General features: G+C 34.6%; 1 protein-coding gene across 1 annotated transcript in view; it reads right to left on the bottom strand.

The window, feature by feature from the left end:
• LOC129224852 (uncharacterized) overlaps positions 1 to 17,959 on the bottom strand; it is a 156,860-nt gene extending 138,901 nt beyond the window's left edge. The window contains exons 1-4 of the mRNA XM_054859398.1: positions 17,656 to 17,959; positions 14,195 to 14,467; positions 11,196 to 11,483; positions 8,589 to 8,767 (exon numbers count right to left, since the gene is read on the bottom strand). Of these exons, the coding sequence (XP_054715373.1) occupies positions 8,589 to 8,767; positions 11,196 to 11,483; positions 14,195 to 14,467; positions 17,656 to 17,959 (1,044 nt within the window). The remainder of the gene's footprint in view (positions 1 to 8,588; positions 8,768 to 11,195; positions 11,484 to 14,194; positions 14,468 to 17,655) is intronic.
• Positions 17,960 to 19,675: the final 1,716 nt, after the last annotated feature.

Here is a 19,675-nt window from a genome sequence, read left to right on the forward strand (position 1 = left end):
GGGCTTAAGTATAGATGCTTTCCAGGGGCGCCGCGATGGGGAGGTCACTGGGACCTTCCAAAATTTCCCTATTCGTCAAATTTTGTCTGACAATTCAGCAAAATTATAATCATTCGGCAAGATTTGGAGTTTCGTTTGGCAAAATTATCATCTTATTGCGAAATTTGGAGTCCTTTCGGTATATTGAGAATTTTCACCTTCCAAAAAAATTTACTTCGGGGTTCCCCTGATGCTTGCTCATAGTTTATCATTCGGTAAAATTTGGAGTTTATTCGGTAAATTGAGATATTCCCCCCTTCCCACTCTCAAAAATTTTAGTTCAGGGTGCCCCTGTCCACATAATTGCAATGCACAATAGGGTGGTTCAAAAATACATGTAAAAAAGAAAGTTTCTCCTAGATAACAGGACACCCCTCAATATTATTAGACTTGTGGATAGTAATATACTGGAAGAAATTTAGCTTCCTATTTCAACTGGAAGAGGGTGCTCAGCCTCCTCTCCCAAAATAAATATGGGGAGGGGGTTAAAAATAAATTGAACTGAAAAATAATGCTACATATTAAAACATACACGAGTAATATGCATATACATTGCAATAAAATAATTATTTACAAAGAAAAAAAACACATCTGGGGAAATTAAATGTTTCTAAATTTGCGACATTTTCTATGCTACGGCGAATGTTAAATTGAGGACTCATTGAGCAGTTTCTTAAAATTTGACTAAGAAGCTAAAACTTTGACAGCATAATACTATTAGTAAGTCTTAAAAAAAAAAAAAAAAAAAAAAAAAAAAGAGGATGGCCTAGTCTCTAGCTGAAAAGAAGTTTTTTTGAACCACGCTAATGCATAAGTTAACAAAATCAAAGCATCCGTAGCGAAAGACCACAGGGGACAAGCAATAATAAATTGTTAACATGCACTTCATTCAAACAAAAAAGAAAAAAAGAGAAAAAATTAAAAGAGAAAAAAAAAAGCCGATAATCTTCACAGTTACTTTAGCAGTACTGAAGCCATTTTTCCTTCAAACGTATCGTAGAACTTTCTCTTTCAGATAGAAAAAAAAATAATAACAAGAAGAAAACAATGAAAGACGTGATTACTTTTTTCTATCTTTCTTTTCAGATTAATCGCAACACGACTGCTGAAATTAGGATTCAATAGTATATAATTACTTCAAGATCAGGACACAGTGGAATGCTAAACATCAGAGTGTTGCTTCTTTGATTCTGACCTGGCAATTAGATTAATAACACGCAATTGCAGGTTCGGTAAAAGAAGTGAATACCTCAGTGTAGGGTAATTTAAACGTTAAGTCAAATGTTGATTATACGGTAAGGGCACAAGGATATAAAATAAGATAATCATGCCTGCGTCGTTATGTTGCATTAAGCTAATACTATTATTATTTTAAATAAATGATATTTTAAGCAAAATATTTTTTTTTCAGTAGCAGAAACGTTATAGAGTAAATACCACTAAGAGAGAAGGAAAGAGAAAAAGTGTATCATGCAGTCGACCGCACGTGTGAAATGAAGAAAATTCATTGAGTTCAATCAACTGCAGCTGACACCAGTGCAATATATTCCAAATCTAACATTAAAAATAATATATATTGCTACAAATTCTGTAAATAATAATCATTTTTGTGATTAATTTGTTGTAATCTGGCTAAATTTGGCGTTTCTTCCATTATTCTTCCTCTAAAATTATTGTAGTAACTTAACCTGCAAATAGTTTCTTATAATGAGTATACAATCCCATTACATTCGAATGAAGTATATGGTCCCTCCATTTCTGAACGATAAGATTTGTGAATGGAATAAAAAGAAAACATCGAGAAGCATTTAGAATTTTGTCGAGCTTTCCAAAGCAGTATAAAAGCCGTGTGGCATTTGAATGGAAGAGTTAGTTTTGCTTTTTAAACTGTCTGAGCCGTTAGCTCTGTTTTCGTATGTATTAGTCTTTGCGCTGTGTTTTTGCGTATTTGGATGTAAATGCGTGTGTAACCGTTGAGTTTACGGTGTTAATTGATATTTGCCTAATTGCTATGGTTAATTTAGCAGTTGCTAACGATATTTCTTGTACATAGTTGTAAATAAATCTCCTGCGTTTTCTCAATTGAACTGTGTCGTCATTTAAAGAATTTCTTGAAGGGTCTGAACTAGTAACAATATCTTTATCTTTACTATAATAAAGCTGAAAGTCTGTGTGGATATCTGGATCTTTGTCCGACTGTCTGTCTGGATGTCTGCGACGGCAAAAATTTGGCACAAAGTTAGTTTGTAGCATGGGGGTGTGCACCTTGAAGCGATTTTCGGAAAATTTGGTTTTGTTTCTTTTCTATTCCAATTTTAAGAAAATTTTACCCAGCAAATTATCACAAGGTGGACGACTAAATTACGAAATTATCAAAACGTGGAACCGTAACCTGAGCAAGCAAATGAATATAGCAAATTGGCGAGAAAATCATCATCCATTATTTGTAAATATAGAGGCGAACCAAATGACCTTTTAATTTTCTACTACGGGCAAAGCCATGCGGGTACCACTAGTTGCTAATAATAAAGCTGAAAGTCTGTCTCTGGATGTCGAGATGTCTGTTTCGCGCATAGTGTTTAGACCGTTCGACCGATTTTCATGAAATTTGGCACAGAATTAGTTCGTAGCGTAGGAGTGAGCAACTCGAAGCGATTTTTCGAAAATTCAATTTTATTCTTTTTCTATTCCAATTTTAAGAACATTGTACCGAACAAATTATCATAATGTGGACGAGTAAATTACCAATTTATCTTAACGTGGAACCATAACATGGGCGAGCAAATGAACATAGCATACTGGCGAGAAATTAATCATCCATTATTTGTAAATATACAGGCGAACCAAATGACCTTTTAATCTTCTACTACGAGCAAAGCCGTGCAGGTACCACTAGTACGTACATAAATGGCTACTTCTGTAGGTAAGTATGTCCGGGGTAAACTTCAAAACTACTGGACCGATTTTAACAATTTTTTCATCGGAAGATTACGTCATTATCAGGAAGAAACATAGGCTATAATTTATTTCTAAAAAACTTAGTTTAAAAAGTTATTATGGAAAACAGGAAATTTCATGTGTTTTCCCAATAAATATAAAACTCATTGCTACAAAAATTTGTTGCTTTACATTAGCAATATTAATAGTAATCATAATGAAAATTTTGAACCAAATGTTCTCTGAAGCAAGCATGAAACTTATTGCTTTCTTAGGACTTTTGTCCTCATCTATGCCAATAATCGATAACGTTGCTAAGTAAAATGACAGTTGATTTTGGCAACAGTTAGAAAGTAGAAAGTGTTTATAGTCTAAAATTACGCAGGCCTGAAAAATTCGGGTCATGAAAATGTGATTGTACGGTAATATGTGACTTTTATTCTATTCGGTGCGCTGATTTCAAATATGACAATTTTTCTCAATCACATAAATGATTTTCCTTTAACATAATGCAGAAAAGCCTATTTTTTCCATTCTGGGAGAAATAAAGTCTTTTCAAAATATCTGTAAGTTTATTACTTGCAAACGAGTTTATGCATCAAACACACAATAGGAAATCTGTTACTAGATATAGATGTTAATTTCATAGTAATTTGAACAGTTACCAATAATAACTTTTTCGATTCCATTAATAACGTAAGGCAATTTATTGAACTGGAACTGTTCTTGAAACCAAAGAGTGCGTAATAATGTTTCTCGACTTTCACCATGTAACCAAAATATCGCCATTTAAAGAATCTTTAAAAAATTTGATAAAATGTAAAATAATTTGCTAACTAAATTAGGCAAATCCATAAACAGCACAAAAACTTCTATTAATTGTGCACAATTTCAAACAGTCGCCAAGTCTTACTATTTATTTCGGAGACATTTCGGATGAAAATGTTTAGAATCATTTTATGGTCACCAAAAATATCTCAGTATTTGGTGACAATATCTCTTTGACGAAAATTAATAACAGACAGTTTTACAAAATAAGGAAGGGGAGCATTATCCAAGGTATCCCTAAATGATTACCGCAAATTTGGTAACATTTTAAATCGCACCAAGTACCCACAATAAATGAAATTTCCCAAATAACGGAAGCAAGTATAGAGGGATTACGGGCGGCTACATTTTTTAAAACCGTTTGTATTTCAATAGCCATATGGAGAAAAATTTAGACTCTGTTCAAAATAAATAAATAAATAAATAAATATATTAACCGATAAATCTTAGTTCCTTATTTTATAAATTCTTCAAATTTTTATATGCTTAAACGTCGTTCGTTTGTTTCTAATTGAATACTATTTTTAACCGACTTCAAAAAGGAGGCGGTTATCAGTTCATACCGTATTTTTTTTTTTTTTTTTTTGTGTTTGTCCACTCACAGCGCCTCATCTAGTGAACCGATTTTGATGATTCTTTTTTTAATGGATAGGGGATGGCTCAACTTAGGTCCCATTACTTTGTTTGACCATATTTGTTCTTTAGAAAAAAAGTTATGGGCAAAAAACAGTAAATTTCCCTATTAAATGATTAAAATGATATTGTAGCGAAGTTCGCACTGTTCATCCGTGGATATCGGTGGCTCAGTGGTAGAATTCTCGCTTCCCACACGAGAGACCCGGGTTCAAATCCCGACTAGGACAAAGTGAATTTTACTAAAATTTCGTTTCTACTGTTTCCCGTATTTTCTCGAATGTTCTATTAATTTCTGTATCTTTCCAAGTCTGGAAAGTTCCAGCACTTTCTCAAGTTGTATATAAGGAGATGTAACGTTCATTCGTGGTTCTGAATAAAGATCTCGAGTTTAGACTAACGAGTATTCGCTTCATTTGGTTTTCACATTGTCTTCGCTATCTTCATCTACGCGACAATATGAAACTCATTGTTATAAAAGTTTGGTGCCATATAACATTAATAGTAATTGTAATGATAATTTTGAATAAAGGCTTTTCTAAAGCAATACAGTGATATAGAGCCGAACTTCTTACTAGATAACTTCTTACTTTTACTGAAATATCTACATTTACACTAAAAAGAATGAACTAAAAAAATTTTGAAAAAAAAAATAGAACCGACTTCAAAATTGCTCTAAAAAGTGAAAAATAATTTTATTCTTTAAACACCATCGATAATGCTTTTAAACATAATTTTTGAAGTTGGCGCAAAAACGATAGATATAATCATTCACAGTCATAACTCAACTACAACTATAAATTTAACCAGGCCCAGTTTCTTCACTATCACATAAATTATGCATTGATGACAACATATTTGAATAACGATATAAATGTTTCGTTCGTAACTTTGGATGCTTTTCTGAAAAAAATATGAACGAAGCATGGTTACACTGGATTTTACGTTTTATTTTTGCGCCAACTTCAAAAATTATGTTTAAAAGCATTATCGATGGTGTTAAAAGAATAAAATTATTTTTCACTTTTTAGAGCAATTTTGAAGTCTGTTCTATTTTTTTTTTTTTTCAAAATTTTTTTGTTCTTTATACTTACTGCTATTTTACTTTTATGGGTAAGGAAGAAACTCGATTTTAATCACGTCAAAGCGAGGTGTTTTGGATTCTTTCAGCTAAAACGAATGAAAGTAGCGATTCTTTCTCACAATTATTACTGACCCAGGCAACGCCGGGAATTTTTGCTAGTTATAAAATAAATTCTAAAATAAAATTAAAATAAAAATCTCTGTAAAACGCTTTTTTGTATCGGTTCGCAAAAAACTAGGCGTGCAATTATTTAAAGTGTTTATTAATATATATGAGGCAGTGAGAAGCAAAGGGATGTAAGTGGCAAAATTAAAAATTTGGTACAAATGGTAGGTGAACCTCTCCTCTGTCTTGGGGCAAGAGATGGTACTAGTAGCCCTGGTATGCTATACAGCATGATAAAGAAAAAAAAATAAAGCCTACCAAGGATGTTATCTTTAAACGCGTTTTACTCAAAACTAGAAAATGTCCACTTTCATCCCTTTGCTTCTCACTACCTCATATAATGCTGGCTGATTGCGCACGAATATGATGGTAATCGTACAATCTTACGATATCACATTTTTCAATTTAATTGCCAACGTACTTTGTTGCGTTTTAATGCTCTTATAAACGGTACTCATTAATTTAATTGGACCGAAAAGGAAAATATAGGGAACAAATCTGATATACCCCCCTCTTGGCGACTTTTTCCTGTTGGCGCCAAAAAAGCGTCGCCAAGAAAACTATGTATGACGTCATATGTCATACATCGTTCTCAGCGATGCTTTTTTAGCGCCAACAGGAAAAATTCAAATTATGTCATTAATTATTTAATGAAATTAATGCATTAATTTTTTTCCGTTGTTTCTCCGGGATACGAGCCCTCGGTCTCATAGTACTTTCGTAATGAGACCTCGGCTCGCCGGCCCTGCCTCGGTCTCATTACGAAAGTACTATGAGACCTCGGGCTCGCCAGGACCTCGCTGCCGCTCGGTCCGTTATCCCTCCGACCTTTAATATACATCACAGTCGGATATAAGTCACAGATCTCCTCCGTTCAGTATACAATAAAGTCACAGATTTTATGTGAAATTAACACCATTTTTGTGCTACAAAAATGCCAACCAGACCAAAATACAAACTACCAGAAACACACTAAAAACACAATAATTCAAAATATGTTCACTTACCTTTTTTACTTTTCTTTTACTTCCTCACGTGAGGCAGTGCACATATGTTCCGCTCTTAGGGAAATTATCCCATTTTTTATTATCATTACTTTACAAAAATATTTAAATTATGTTTGTTTTGACAAAAAAAATTCCAAAAAAAACAACCTTATTTTACTTGTATTTTGTACTCCACCCAATTAATTTCGCGAATTATTTCCAAAAACTTTACAAACATATCCTCATTTTTGTATTCACAATTTTTTTTGTATAAATAATAAGCTAAATAAAATTTAAAATCCCCTAATCTATTATATGTTGGTAGAGTACTTTTAACGTGTCTCCATGTGGATTCAATTGTGTTAGTGTGACATTTAGTTTCTGGATCTACAAAATTAAGTTTATGGTTGACTGTTAAATGCTCATACCCCTCCTCCCCCAATGTATCATATGCCCTCCAACAATCGGAGTGCACCGTCGTGCCTGGTAGTATCCACTGCTTAATTGCCAAAAATAGAGTTTCCCTACCCCTATCCCCAACAGCAACCAAAAAAGTTTTCCCCGAACCCCGTTCAACCCCCCCCAAAAACCCATTGTCCCTCAACTGCATGTCCCCGATTGTATTTTCTTTACGCAAATTTAGATTCATCAACTTCAATAACTTTCCCAACCCCCCCTATTTGTTCGGATTTTAATTCAATGTAATTTAATATTTCTTCATTAATATAATTTCGCCAATCGGCTAAAGTTTGTGATGAAAAAAAATATTGACTTTCAATATCAGCAGTTTTGGTCCCAATTAAAATCTCATATGTTATCAAAAAAATCTCCTCTATTTTCAACTTGCTAGAACTAAACCATGACCCACTCCTGATCGTTGCTTCTTTTCCACAAACAACACCCCCAATAACCTTTCTACAAAAAAAAATTAACCCATCTGAACATTTTTTAGTTTTTTTAATTTTCATAACAGAATTACATCTAGAACATAACATTTCATTCTTAAGTAAACCAATTTCCCTTAAAAATTCTAAAGAAACCTCTTTATTTTCAATTAGTTTAAATATAAAAAATCTATTTAGGACTCCGGTACGTCCAAACGTTGGACGACCTGACGAAAAAGAAAAAGAAGATTCATTCAAAAATTTCAATTGATACATTTGGACAACATCACAAACCGAACTCATAATTAAAATAGAAAATTCAACTAAATTAACATTAAAAAACAACAAGAAAAAGAATACTCTAAAATAAAGTTTGAATTGAAACTTTATTTTAGAGTATTCAACTTAAAATCTCCCTAAGAGCGGAACATATGAGCACCTACCTCCTACCACACAGACACGTGCAAAAAGACAGACTTCGAGAAACTACTTTCCAGCGTTCAAGTTGCAAAACCAGGGTTGCCAAGTTATCGCCTTATTGGCGATTTTCGTATGGAGCGAAAAATTAAAATCTCGCCAAGAGGGGGGCATATCAGAGGAGAGCCAAATATAGAAATAGAATATTCCTTACGATGCTTCATGGTGTTTTTTTTTTTTTTTTAATTTTTATTTTATATTTCATTTATTTTTGGCTTGGCAATCAAAAACACTTAAAAGGTTGTAAGAACAACGTTGCTCGATTGAGCCAGTAAAAAAATCTTTCTTTGTGACTTTTATAACATTTTAAAAGAGAATCAGTACAATTCTTAAGCCAATATCGATAACATGTGTTATTCCACGCATGTTTTTATAACCAAACAATCTCTACAAACATTCTTGTTCTTCGCATTTTATGAACAATTATTTCAATTGAGATGTCTGTAACTATTTTACTGAATATACGACATTTTATAGACATTTTATCTTTTAGTAAATATAAGTCCACACGACTTTTTCAATTACTTTCTGCATAATAAGATGAAAGAAACTTACCAAGTTCTTAGTGCCACATAGTCGTCCATGAAGAGGCATAGACAGAGTGACGTAACCTTCATCGGTCACAGTTACAGAGTAGCAATCATAAGGATGGCCGGCAGTGTACACCCTGCCTCGGAAAGGAGTGGACACTTTAACAATCACGCTCATGTCGTTGGCGCCACACTGGATGTTCACTAGGTTTATAATTATAAAAGTACACACATTATTTTTCAATTAGAAGATTCCCAAAATAATGTAAAAAGCAATTGAGTCAAGTTAATTTCAACAACTAAATAAAGTTTTATGTCTGACATTAAAATTAGTAATATATACTAATAATATGAAGCTGAAGAGTTTGTTTGAACGCGCTAATCTCGGGAACTACTGGTTCGAATTGGAGAAATCTTCTTGTGTTGAATAGTCCATTTATTGGGGAAGGCTATAGGCTACTTTTTTAAAAAATCAGATTGACTGAAATATTTGTGATTGCAAATTAAACGTTTAACTAATTGTTTAATTCTGTGAATTTCTAATAGATGGCGGGGGTAAGTGTAGTTCTATGAATTCCTAGTAGATGGTGGGGTAAGTTAACTCATCGAGAGGGCGCTGGCCGTTAGTGTCGCTAGCGGCGAGAAACCATGCCGCGCGGCTAAGACGTTAAGTTATTGTAGTGAACGAACTGCTTTTTGAGTTCGGTTTTTTTTTTTTTACTTCCATTTACAAAAAAGGAAGTATTGTATTCGAGAAAAAATTTTCACTCAAAAGAGGCCTTAATTTTCATTTTGCTCACCCCTGAATGAATGTTGAGTTTTTTTCGACCCGAACACACGTGCATATATACCTAAGAATATAGGCGCCCGAAATGTCCATTTTGACGATTCCCGAGTTAATTGCAACGAGTTTTCTCGTGACGTCCGTATGTACGTATGTGTGTATGTATCTCACATAACTCAAAAACGGTATGTCGTAGAAAGGTGAAATTTGGTGTGTAGACTCCTAGTGGGGTCTAGTTGTGCACCTCCCTTTTAATGGCATTCGGATGTTTCAAAAGGAGTCTTTTACACCTTTTCAAGGGAAATCATTGTTAATTTCGATGAAAACTCAAGTGTGTTATAATTTGGTGGACACTTGGCAATATATCGCCAGGCTTTTGGTCGCCAATTTTTGTCGCCTATTTGGCAACAAATTTGTCGATTTTTATTTTATTATTTTTTTAATCTGGTTTTAATTCGGTCACTATTGGCGATATTTCCATTGAAACACATTAAAATTACCAATAATGGGGAAATAAATCTGTGTAAAACATTGTTTTGCTTTGGTTCGCAACAAACTAGGAATGAAAATATTTAGTGTTTTCTTGCTTACTCCAAGGCACTATTATCATTAAATTAGCGTGAAAGGAAGTCATGTGATGCACATATCAGTTCGGTTTTTTTTCCATATTCAGGTACATAATCTGATTTTGTAGATTTTTTCTATTTGCTCCCGTCATACCATGACGGATGATTTCTAGTAAGAATAATGAAAACAATACATCTTGAATAACATTTTCGATTTGAGTTGCTCAAAAAGTCATAACAAGTTATGAAAAAAACTTTTCTTCTTGTTTTACATTGCAAAATAATTTAATAAAAGGTTATACTTAACTCTTATTAGTGCATAAAACAGTAATTTTTATTAACAAAAATGTTTTTTACTTTTCCTTACTACAAGAATATTTTGCTGCACACACAAAATGAATTCCTTTCTCAGTTATAAATCAAATTAAGTTGGGTCATTTTATTCCATAACATATTCTTTTACTCCGTACCATATACATAGGCTTGCATAGGGGCAGTCCTGGTTTTTAAACGAAATCCTCATGTCCCGGCCGGTTTGCTTCACGTCCCGGAAAAAAGATAAATCTGATTACAAATGACCAAAAAGGTCTTTAAGAGTCTTATAAACTAAAAAGTATGTCTAAACATCGTTCAATTTTTTTATTCCTCATTCAAAGTGTATTTTCTAACTAAAATAAATTGTAAATATTTACATCTCGGATGGGAAATGTTCAAATTTTATCTGCTTTGGTCATTTTTTATTGCTTCTGTTTTAGGTTCATAATTAGTAACCATTTATATTCATGGCATTGATAATAAACTGCCCTATAAAACACTCCAAAAATCAGCCAGGGATGTGTACCACTTTGAATGCTAGCGGCGCAGGGGGAGGGGAGGAAGGCATTCCGTTGTCAAGGTGGAACATTTCAGGAATCTGACAAGTCTACTTATACAGCAACAAGTTTTGCCTTGGCAGTTTTTCTGAAGTGAAGTGTAATGTAAATGCTTCTTAATGTGTGAATCTACTTCCATTTATAAATTACTTTATAGTATTTAATGAAAATTTGGTCATTTTAACGTTTTTCCTTCCATTGCATTTGTTTTCATCAGTCTCGCGAAAAGCGTTAAATAGATGTTCTACTGTATTTGCCATTATGAAAACTTTTTGAAGAGTCTATGATGTGCTGACTTGCTATCGTGTAAAGTTTCGTGATGATAAAAGTATTTACACTAGCCTAAATATTTTTAAATGCTGATAAATTTACGAGCAACACTTTTTTCTTCCCATGCTAGAACTACTCACCATCGATGCAAGATTCCTTCTCGAAGTAAATTCCATTCGTCCCCACAGTATCGTCTTCCGCGGGGGTTTCGAACGCCCCCAAATCCGATGCCGAGTCTTCGGGGCTGAGCAGGCACACTGGATCCGCCCCGGGGCCGAACTGGTACGATCTGCAGGTGAAGGGCGCAGATTTCAAGCAGGCCTCTTCACAAGATTCGCGCGTCGTCACATTCCCAAACACCTGAACGTGACGATATCTTCGAACGACAGATCTGGACTGACGGCTTCGGAATTGACACCCTGCAGGCTCTGTGGGACGAAAATTGATAGTCATATTTGGTGCTAATGCAGAGAAAATTATAGAAGTCCATTTAAGATTTTTTTGAAAATATTAACGTCAATGTGCACAAATTTGCAGGAAACTGCGGACACGTGTCTCGGAGATACAAGGGATCCCTTTTTCAATGCCAAAGAAGTGAGCATCCGACAAAAGATCCCTTTTGTCGGATATTTTTTCATCCGTTCTCCTGCATAGAAAAAAGTGTTCCATGTAACCCCGAAACAAGTGCCTGCGGTTTCCTGCACATTTGAGTGTATTATTGTTGCATTATTATCTTTTATTAATCAGCACAAAGGTATTTATTTAATTCTAAAGCTTATGTTAGTTTGGCCGATAATGTTTTTTTTTTTTTTTTTTTGAGCAATCACGATTGCTTATTGCTTTCATTTGACTGTTTTTGGAGTTCCTATGATTTTATTTTCCCACCAGCACCCTCTGCAGCACCACCGTCCACCGGCCGCCTCACGATGCTGCTCCTCTTGCGAAAACTATCTCCAGGTTGCGTCAATATCCTACACTTACACGCATACATACGAGCACGTACACACACACACAAACATATACACACAACACACATACATACACCTACACACACAAACACATACACACACACGCATACATACAGACACGTACACATACATACAGATACCTACACGCACACACTCCTACACACAACTACCCACACACTCATACCTGCACACAGACACAAACACACATGCCTACACACACATACACATACCCCCTACACACAAACACACATGCCTACACACACATACACATTCCCCTACACACAAACACACATGCCTACACACACATACACATACCCCCTACACTCAAACACACATACCCCCACACACACATAAACACACACGCCTACATACACACACATACACACACACACACTCGTGACTACGAAAAACATAATTTGAATTCAAGAGGTCAAAATTCAAACTTTTTTTTTTTAATGGAGAGGAAGTATGGCGAAGGGGTAAAAAAATTGAGCAATGCTTCTACCATCACATTTCAAATGGAGAAATGATGTTAAAAATGAAAAATATTTAAGCACAGTCTATGTCTGTATTATTCACTTTACCCATTGCAGTTAGTGAGTGAGAAACAAACTCTAGCTCAAATATGAACTAAAGAGCACAACACATTGTAAAAGATACTTTTAAAAATGTATTTCTGTAATTGTACAATGTAAATATGTACGTAAGAACTTTTTGATATGTATTATTGAATGTATTAATTTATTAACCCCTATATATTTTCTATTAAATCCATAGAAATTATAATCAACGTTCATTAACTGTTTTTGCTTTGCATTATTCATTAATTTAAATTTTGCAATACGCAAGTTTTCAAATAATTTTTTCCCACACATTTTTTCTCATGTTTTTATAGTACAAATACAATAACATAAGAAAATTAGTATTTGAAAATAGTTTTCCCCTTAAGTTAAAGTTCTGAAAAAACCGCACTGTCTAAACAAAAAAAAAAAGATTTATCGTATTCTTAGTCGAACATAGTTTGCAAATGTTATGAAAAGTTCAAAACCAGCTGCTTTACAGTGTAAATAAGCAATAATTATTAACATTTGCAATAATGATAGTGTTTTATATTTTATTGATTATATTTTATATATTTATTACATTTTATTATTCTTATATTTTTAGTTTTCTAAATGCATGTGGTCATGTATTTTTACAAGTATGTAACACAAAATGAAGTCAGTATTATGTTTAATATTTATATTGATTTCTAATTCAACGGTAAGTAATAATAATAATTAACAGTAATAATAAATACGTTATTCAACATGATGAAAAATCTAGCACTATTAAAATTCACATAATTAAAACATTACCGGCGAATTGTTTAACGCTGATTTTATTTTTTACTGTTTCTGAACTATGTTTTTTTCAGTGGACGTAGTGTCGAGTTAGCGTACTAATTAATGCTGAATGTCAAATATACGAAAATAAATAAATAAATAAAATTTTGGAAATGGAAAATCGACTGAATGAATTTTCACACTATGGACAGAATTTATGTCATTTACGTACTAAAATAAGTTTAAAAAACTGTAGGCTTTACCCTTTTGCGAAAATTACGTCATGTGTGTGAATATATGCATTTTTTTAACGATTAGAATGTTTGATTAAAGTTTAAAACCAACGTAAATAAAACACAAATTCTCAAGAAAATACAGCATATAGCAATTTCAAGGCTACACTGAAGCCACTTCTTCATCAGTGCAAAAAACTCACCACCCAACAAGAAAGTCGTGAGATAACTGAACGTCACCATGTTGACACCAGTATTTATACCAAATGGGTAAACTGATAGGAATTTCTGACACGAGAAGACACCTAACCAATCAGCAAACTACAAGTCAACCCCAAGGAGTTTAGCTTGCTGGTTGGTATGAATACCAGTGTGCACGTGGTGACGTTCAGTTCTCTCTCGACTTTCTTGTAATGTGGTGAGTCTTTTCGAATGATGAAGAGGCTCCACTGTAGCCTAGAAATTGCTATATGCTGTATTTTCTTGAGAATTTTGGCTTTATTTGCGTTGGTTTTTCACTTTAATCATATTGTAGCACAAAGTTTATTTGATCATTTTTCATGTTGATTAGAGTGTTTGCTTGACTTTCCACAAAGGTTCCTCATCAACTTACCCTGCACACATTGCCTCTCTAGATACAAAACCGAGCTCGCCTTCGGAGCTTGTCGGAACCATTCGGTCGCCGTCCGACGATCATGTTGACTGAGCACGCACTCCGATTTGAGCACGTCGAATCTGGCCGATCGACAGACGAAGGTCGGTTCCGATAAACAAAGAGACATGCACTGGGCACTCGAACGAATGTCTGTAATTGTTTTGTCCATATAATGATAGAGCTGGACCCCTTGTACCTCGTCGAAGATCCATTCGTGGTCACAGAGCGTATCTGGAAAATGAAACACAAAATAAGAATGGGAAGATCCCCACATAACTTGGTTATGAAGTTGTTACAAATTAATGTACTTTAAAGCACCTTCTGCCAGCTAGGTCATGCATGGCGCGTAAATTGAGCATTGTTGTTCGTTGTCTCAATTAGTTATAAGCCTTTTCATCACTTTCGCTGGAATTATTTTGAGATATTGTTCGCCAGTTGCAAAATTCCACGCGGCAGTAATATTTACCCGGAAAATGTTGTCGGTTGGTCCATTTAAACGGAAGTAGAGATGTCATTTATCGAGGTTTTCAACCTCTTTAAGGTTATCGTCCGCCCTGAGTTGCTGAAATGGTTTAACTTACCCTTTTTCAGATCTAAAGTTCATTATTCTGTATTTTTCTCCGTGGAGGAACCTCTGCTTATTTAATACCCCCATCGGAAATATTCACGATTGTTTAAAAAGTCATTTTTTCTTTATTTTATCTTTGCTAAACTTCACTTCCCACTCCGGAGTTCCTCGTACCTAAGACCACTATTTGTGATTTAACCGGTTGGCTGGGACTCTGAAGACAGCTCTGATTTCTGGTTCCAGACCAGAAGTCGATCAATTCCTGGTCCAGCACCTCCCAGAGGTATTGATTAACTTGGAGGACCTTGTGACCACGACTTAGTTACCGTGCCCCAGTCACCGTTAACGAACATGGAGGATCTTCAACTAGCTGGGATCGAACCCTGGACCCTTCGATTTCGAATCTAAAGACTTCTATTTTATCTTTGCTTCTGTGTCATCACTCTGTTTCCGTTGAAAAGTTGAACCTCTTTTTCAGAACTACGATATATTTGTATAATCACTACGAAGCTGAAATACAAGGGCGTGCTTTTAATAAATGACCTGAGTCATTTTATGGAGCAATCATCATAATACGTGGTGCACTTTAAAAATTGCGTGTTGCATAAGGCACCTTTTAGGTTGTAACGTTGTAGCACCAGCGGCATTTACTAAAGAGTGCCATTTAGGTGCCTATGAAACCCTTAAGGGTACCACCATAGGGAGCCAAACGGCACCATCAGCGATGCCATAGGGAACCAAATGGCACCCTTAAGGGTGCGTTGCTGGTGCTACAAGTTTTTACCCTAAAAGGTGCAACTTGCAGTTTTATCTGTGTAAGTAACAAACTCGCTAGCAAGAATTTTGTTGCTAGCGAGGTCATTTTTTTTTTGTATGATGAGATAGGGTGTATATAAAACATTTTTTTTTGTATTGTTTGTTTATTTAAATTCAAGTGAAACAGTTCCATGAGTGACGTAATTCAGCGCATATGTATTCATATAAGTTAATATTACAAAACGTTTGTACGCAGAAGTTCCATTTTCCTGGATTGCAAGACGCTCCACTTATAACCAGTCAAGAACAGTTTTAAAACATTAGAAATAATTTTAGTTGAAAAGAATCTAATTTTTTATGCCTCCCTGGGATAACACTCAACACTTGGGAACACTCTCTCCAAAAAAATACGTGAGGTTGATATGCCGCACCATGTACATATTGAGTCAGTGGATACTTTGCTGCATCCTTTGCTCCCCTTGCGGAACCCACTACTATTTTAAAAATGACATTTGGCTCCCTTTGGTACCCTTCAGTTTGCCATGGTGACAAAATGGCACCTTTAAGGGGGTGACCCAGGTACTAGACTACAGTGTGCAGGTAAACGACAGTATCTGTAGAAAGGATTTTTCGAGAAATTTGAAGAAACGCATCTTGGATTCAATGCTAACAACAGAGAAATCTTGGAACTAGACGTCTTTTTCGCGCCTTTTTTTTTCAGTGTAAACCAAATAAACGAGCTTGTACAGTAAAGATAACGTACAATAGATGACAAAAATGCAAAAAAAAAAAAAAAAATTGCAGTAACTGCCCTTTACCTGCACACGGCAGTAGAAAGCGTCACTCTAAAAGTGGCATTTGCAATTCTCAGTTTTAACAATCTACTTCGTTAAAAAAATTTTTTTTCTTCGATAGATTGACTAAAGCTGAAAGTTTCCCCTTAAGTGAGCGCCATACTTTCTCCTTCACAGCTAAAAAACAATTCTTCTAAAAAGAAATTTAGAAAAAACCTTTTAAACTGAAACCTTTTTTGACGTCTTTTGCAGCAATTCATACTATTTATATTATTTCCTGGATAGTTTCTTTTTATCTAGACCAAATCATATCATACTATGATCTTAAAAGACTGAACCACAACAAATCCTCTTAGTTACGTTTCACTGAGCGTACACTATCTGTTCTACTAGTTGATGTATTATTTGGGTATCTTCTTCTTCAAAATATTTAACGAAGAGGTGATATTTTAATGATCTTTTTACTTCCTAGAAAACTGCAATTTTGACATTTCTGGGAACTATTTTAGAGGTTTTGAACTCTTGAACATTCTGATGGATCCTTTACGCAAAAATCAAAGAAAATATCATGCACAATTTGATTAGAAATAAATACGAGACGAATTCCCCTATTTCTTTTGAATTCGGAGCTGTAATACGGCTTTGTTAGACAAACTCTTCATCAGGTTTTTCAACCAATTAAAAAAAATATATTTTTTCAGTATGTTTGAGAAGTATTTTGCACTGATTTATAATAATTTGTAGATGTAGGTTTTTTTATTTGTAAACGAAAAAAAAAGCATACTACTTCAGTGGAACAGAACTTTTTCATGCCTCATAAATACACAGGTGTTACTGTAGCAATACAAAACATTTTATAAATTCAACTTAAATTATTTTTCAAATGTTTGTTAATTAAAAGAAAACGAAAATGAAAATGTTTCTTTCGTGCCCTCAAAATGTAATTGCTTGCTTTGGCACTGAAACAACAAACGCATGAAGAGGCGAAGAATATTGCTGTGATTATTGAGTCAACTGAAAAAGTGTCTTTTCTTCGAAATGTAAAAATACTTCTATACAACTTCACATACATAATAATAAACCTTCGATTGAGTGATTTCTAATAAGGTTTTTATTGCAAAACTACAATCTCATTTTAAAATATTGCACGTTAACTTAAAAAATAAATACGCAGTTAACTTTTCTCTAAAATTGCACGCAAGATGACCCCACGGAAATTTATTGCACCGAAAAATACATCTGAGGAAATATACGGCACGATTTCAGGCAATTTGGGTTTTGTAATAAAATGAATAACACACCTGGTAAACACGTTTTCCGGTGATAACTGCTGCTGCTGTCTCGAACGAGTTTCTTTTCCAATAATTGGGAATCGACGTTTCGGATGAGTAGGCACGACTGATTCCGATAATCTACGAAGTAAGCCGAGCATTTGTCGTCAAACAAACACAAGGCGTAGCACTCGGAGGGCGGACTTTCGTGGACTAGGACGGCGTCGTCGTCGGATAAAGTATCCGGTCGCAGTCGGGCAAAGAGTCGCCGGACGAAGGTAGGTTTACTTGATGAGCATTGTACTGGAATGAAAAGAGATAGAGAATAAGTCATGAACTAGAAACAGCTAAACATTACAAACTTAACAGCTCATAAAGAAATATTCAATGACAACAAAATACTTTGAGAAAAAAAATAGTATGCTTTCGCCTCAATACAATCAATACAATAGAACTTTGATTATTCAGACTCCAACTAACCGAACTGCCCAATTATCTGCCCTCACATTTTTTATGACTCAGCACACAAAATAAAAATAATTCCCCTTATGTATAAGCGAATGACGACCAAGCTTGGATAAACTGTCATGAGAAAAGGAATACATACAATATTTCTTTAATGCGACTGAAACAAGATGTATTTAACTCTTCATGGGGTCTTAAGCACCCCTCAAGTTATTTGTCCAATTATCCGATGTGACCTATCCGAACTAGAACGTTCCTAACAGGTTAGGGCGCAGTTATAGCCTATTAAGGCGCTTGCGCCAAAAAACTCAATAGAACCAACCAACCAAACAAGTTAGGATAATCGGCACTCCACTTTATCTATAAACTCCAAAACCAAATAAGAAAATAGAAGCATTTAAATATTGCAACCATACATCAAAAAATCTTGAACTAGTAGCATTGAACCAAAAATCAAATTCCTATTTCAAGCAATAAAAAACAGCTCTATTTTCTTTCACTGCGGATAAGTTGAACTCCCGACAGTGGAACAAAATGAATTTTCTTGTACTAAAAAAAAGGTAAACTACTAACACACACACATACACACGCACATTGCAAAAAAAATGAAATTGCTATTCCTTTTACCGATGAAAGGTGACATGACAGTGCAAGAGAATAGCACTGCTATTTCTTTCGCTAAGATAAATTTTCTTGTACTGAAGAAAAGGTAAACTCCTGTGACATTGCAAAAAAGAAGTTGCTATTTCATTTCCATAGATCCATTTTTCTTGACCTGAAGAAGGGATGAACTACTGACTGCAAGAAAATAGCACTGATATTTCTCTCGCATAGATGAATTTTCTTGTACAAAAGAAAGAATCAACTCCTGACGCACGCACACACACTGCAAAAAGAAAAAAGAAATTGTTATTTCTTTTGCATCGGTTCATTTTTTTTTACCGAGGAAAGGGTAAACTCCTGACAGTGCAAGAAAACAGCACTGCTATTTCTTTCGCATGGATAAATTTACTTGTACTGAAGAAAGGTTAAACTCCTGACATTGCAAAAATGAAGTTGCTATTTCATTTACATTGATTCATTTTGCTTGCAGTGAAGAAGAGGTAAACCCCTGAAAGTGCACGAAAACGGAACTGCTATTTCTTTATTCCATCCATAGAAATAGCAAAGCCTTTGATCCATCCATTTTCTTTTACCGAAGAAAGGGTTCCTCACTGTTTGTTTTCGTAGCAACTTTGTACTAAACAACACTGGATCCGTCAATGTCATACATTTGGCAGAAAAGTTACTATATCAATTTATTGCTTCTAAACCTTTTAATAAGTTGATATTGTCTGGAAGATGGGTGTAAATATAACTAAAACCTCTCCTGACAACCCCAAAGAAATGTGGAGCTTTCATTTCACAAAACGCATGTTGTAAACTTGTGATTTTGGAAGAAGATGAAAGATTTATTTTGCCAAAAATTGATAAAACAAACGGCTTTTAGCAGTAAGTTACCACACCTAAGGCAGAACTACATGCAATAGACCAGACAGTCCGGTTATCACATCCTGAGACTGCAGTTTCGTTCTTATTAGAACTC

The sequence above is a fragment of the Uloborus diversus genome, chromosome 6 (assembly GCF_026930045.1).
Source record: "Uloborus diversus isolate 005 chromosome 6, Udiv.v.3.1, whole genome shotgun sequence".
Lineage (NCBI taxonomy): Eukaryota > Metazoa > Arthropoda > Arachnida > Araneae > Uloboridae > Uloborus > Uloborus diversus.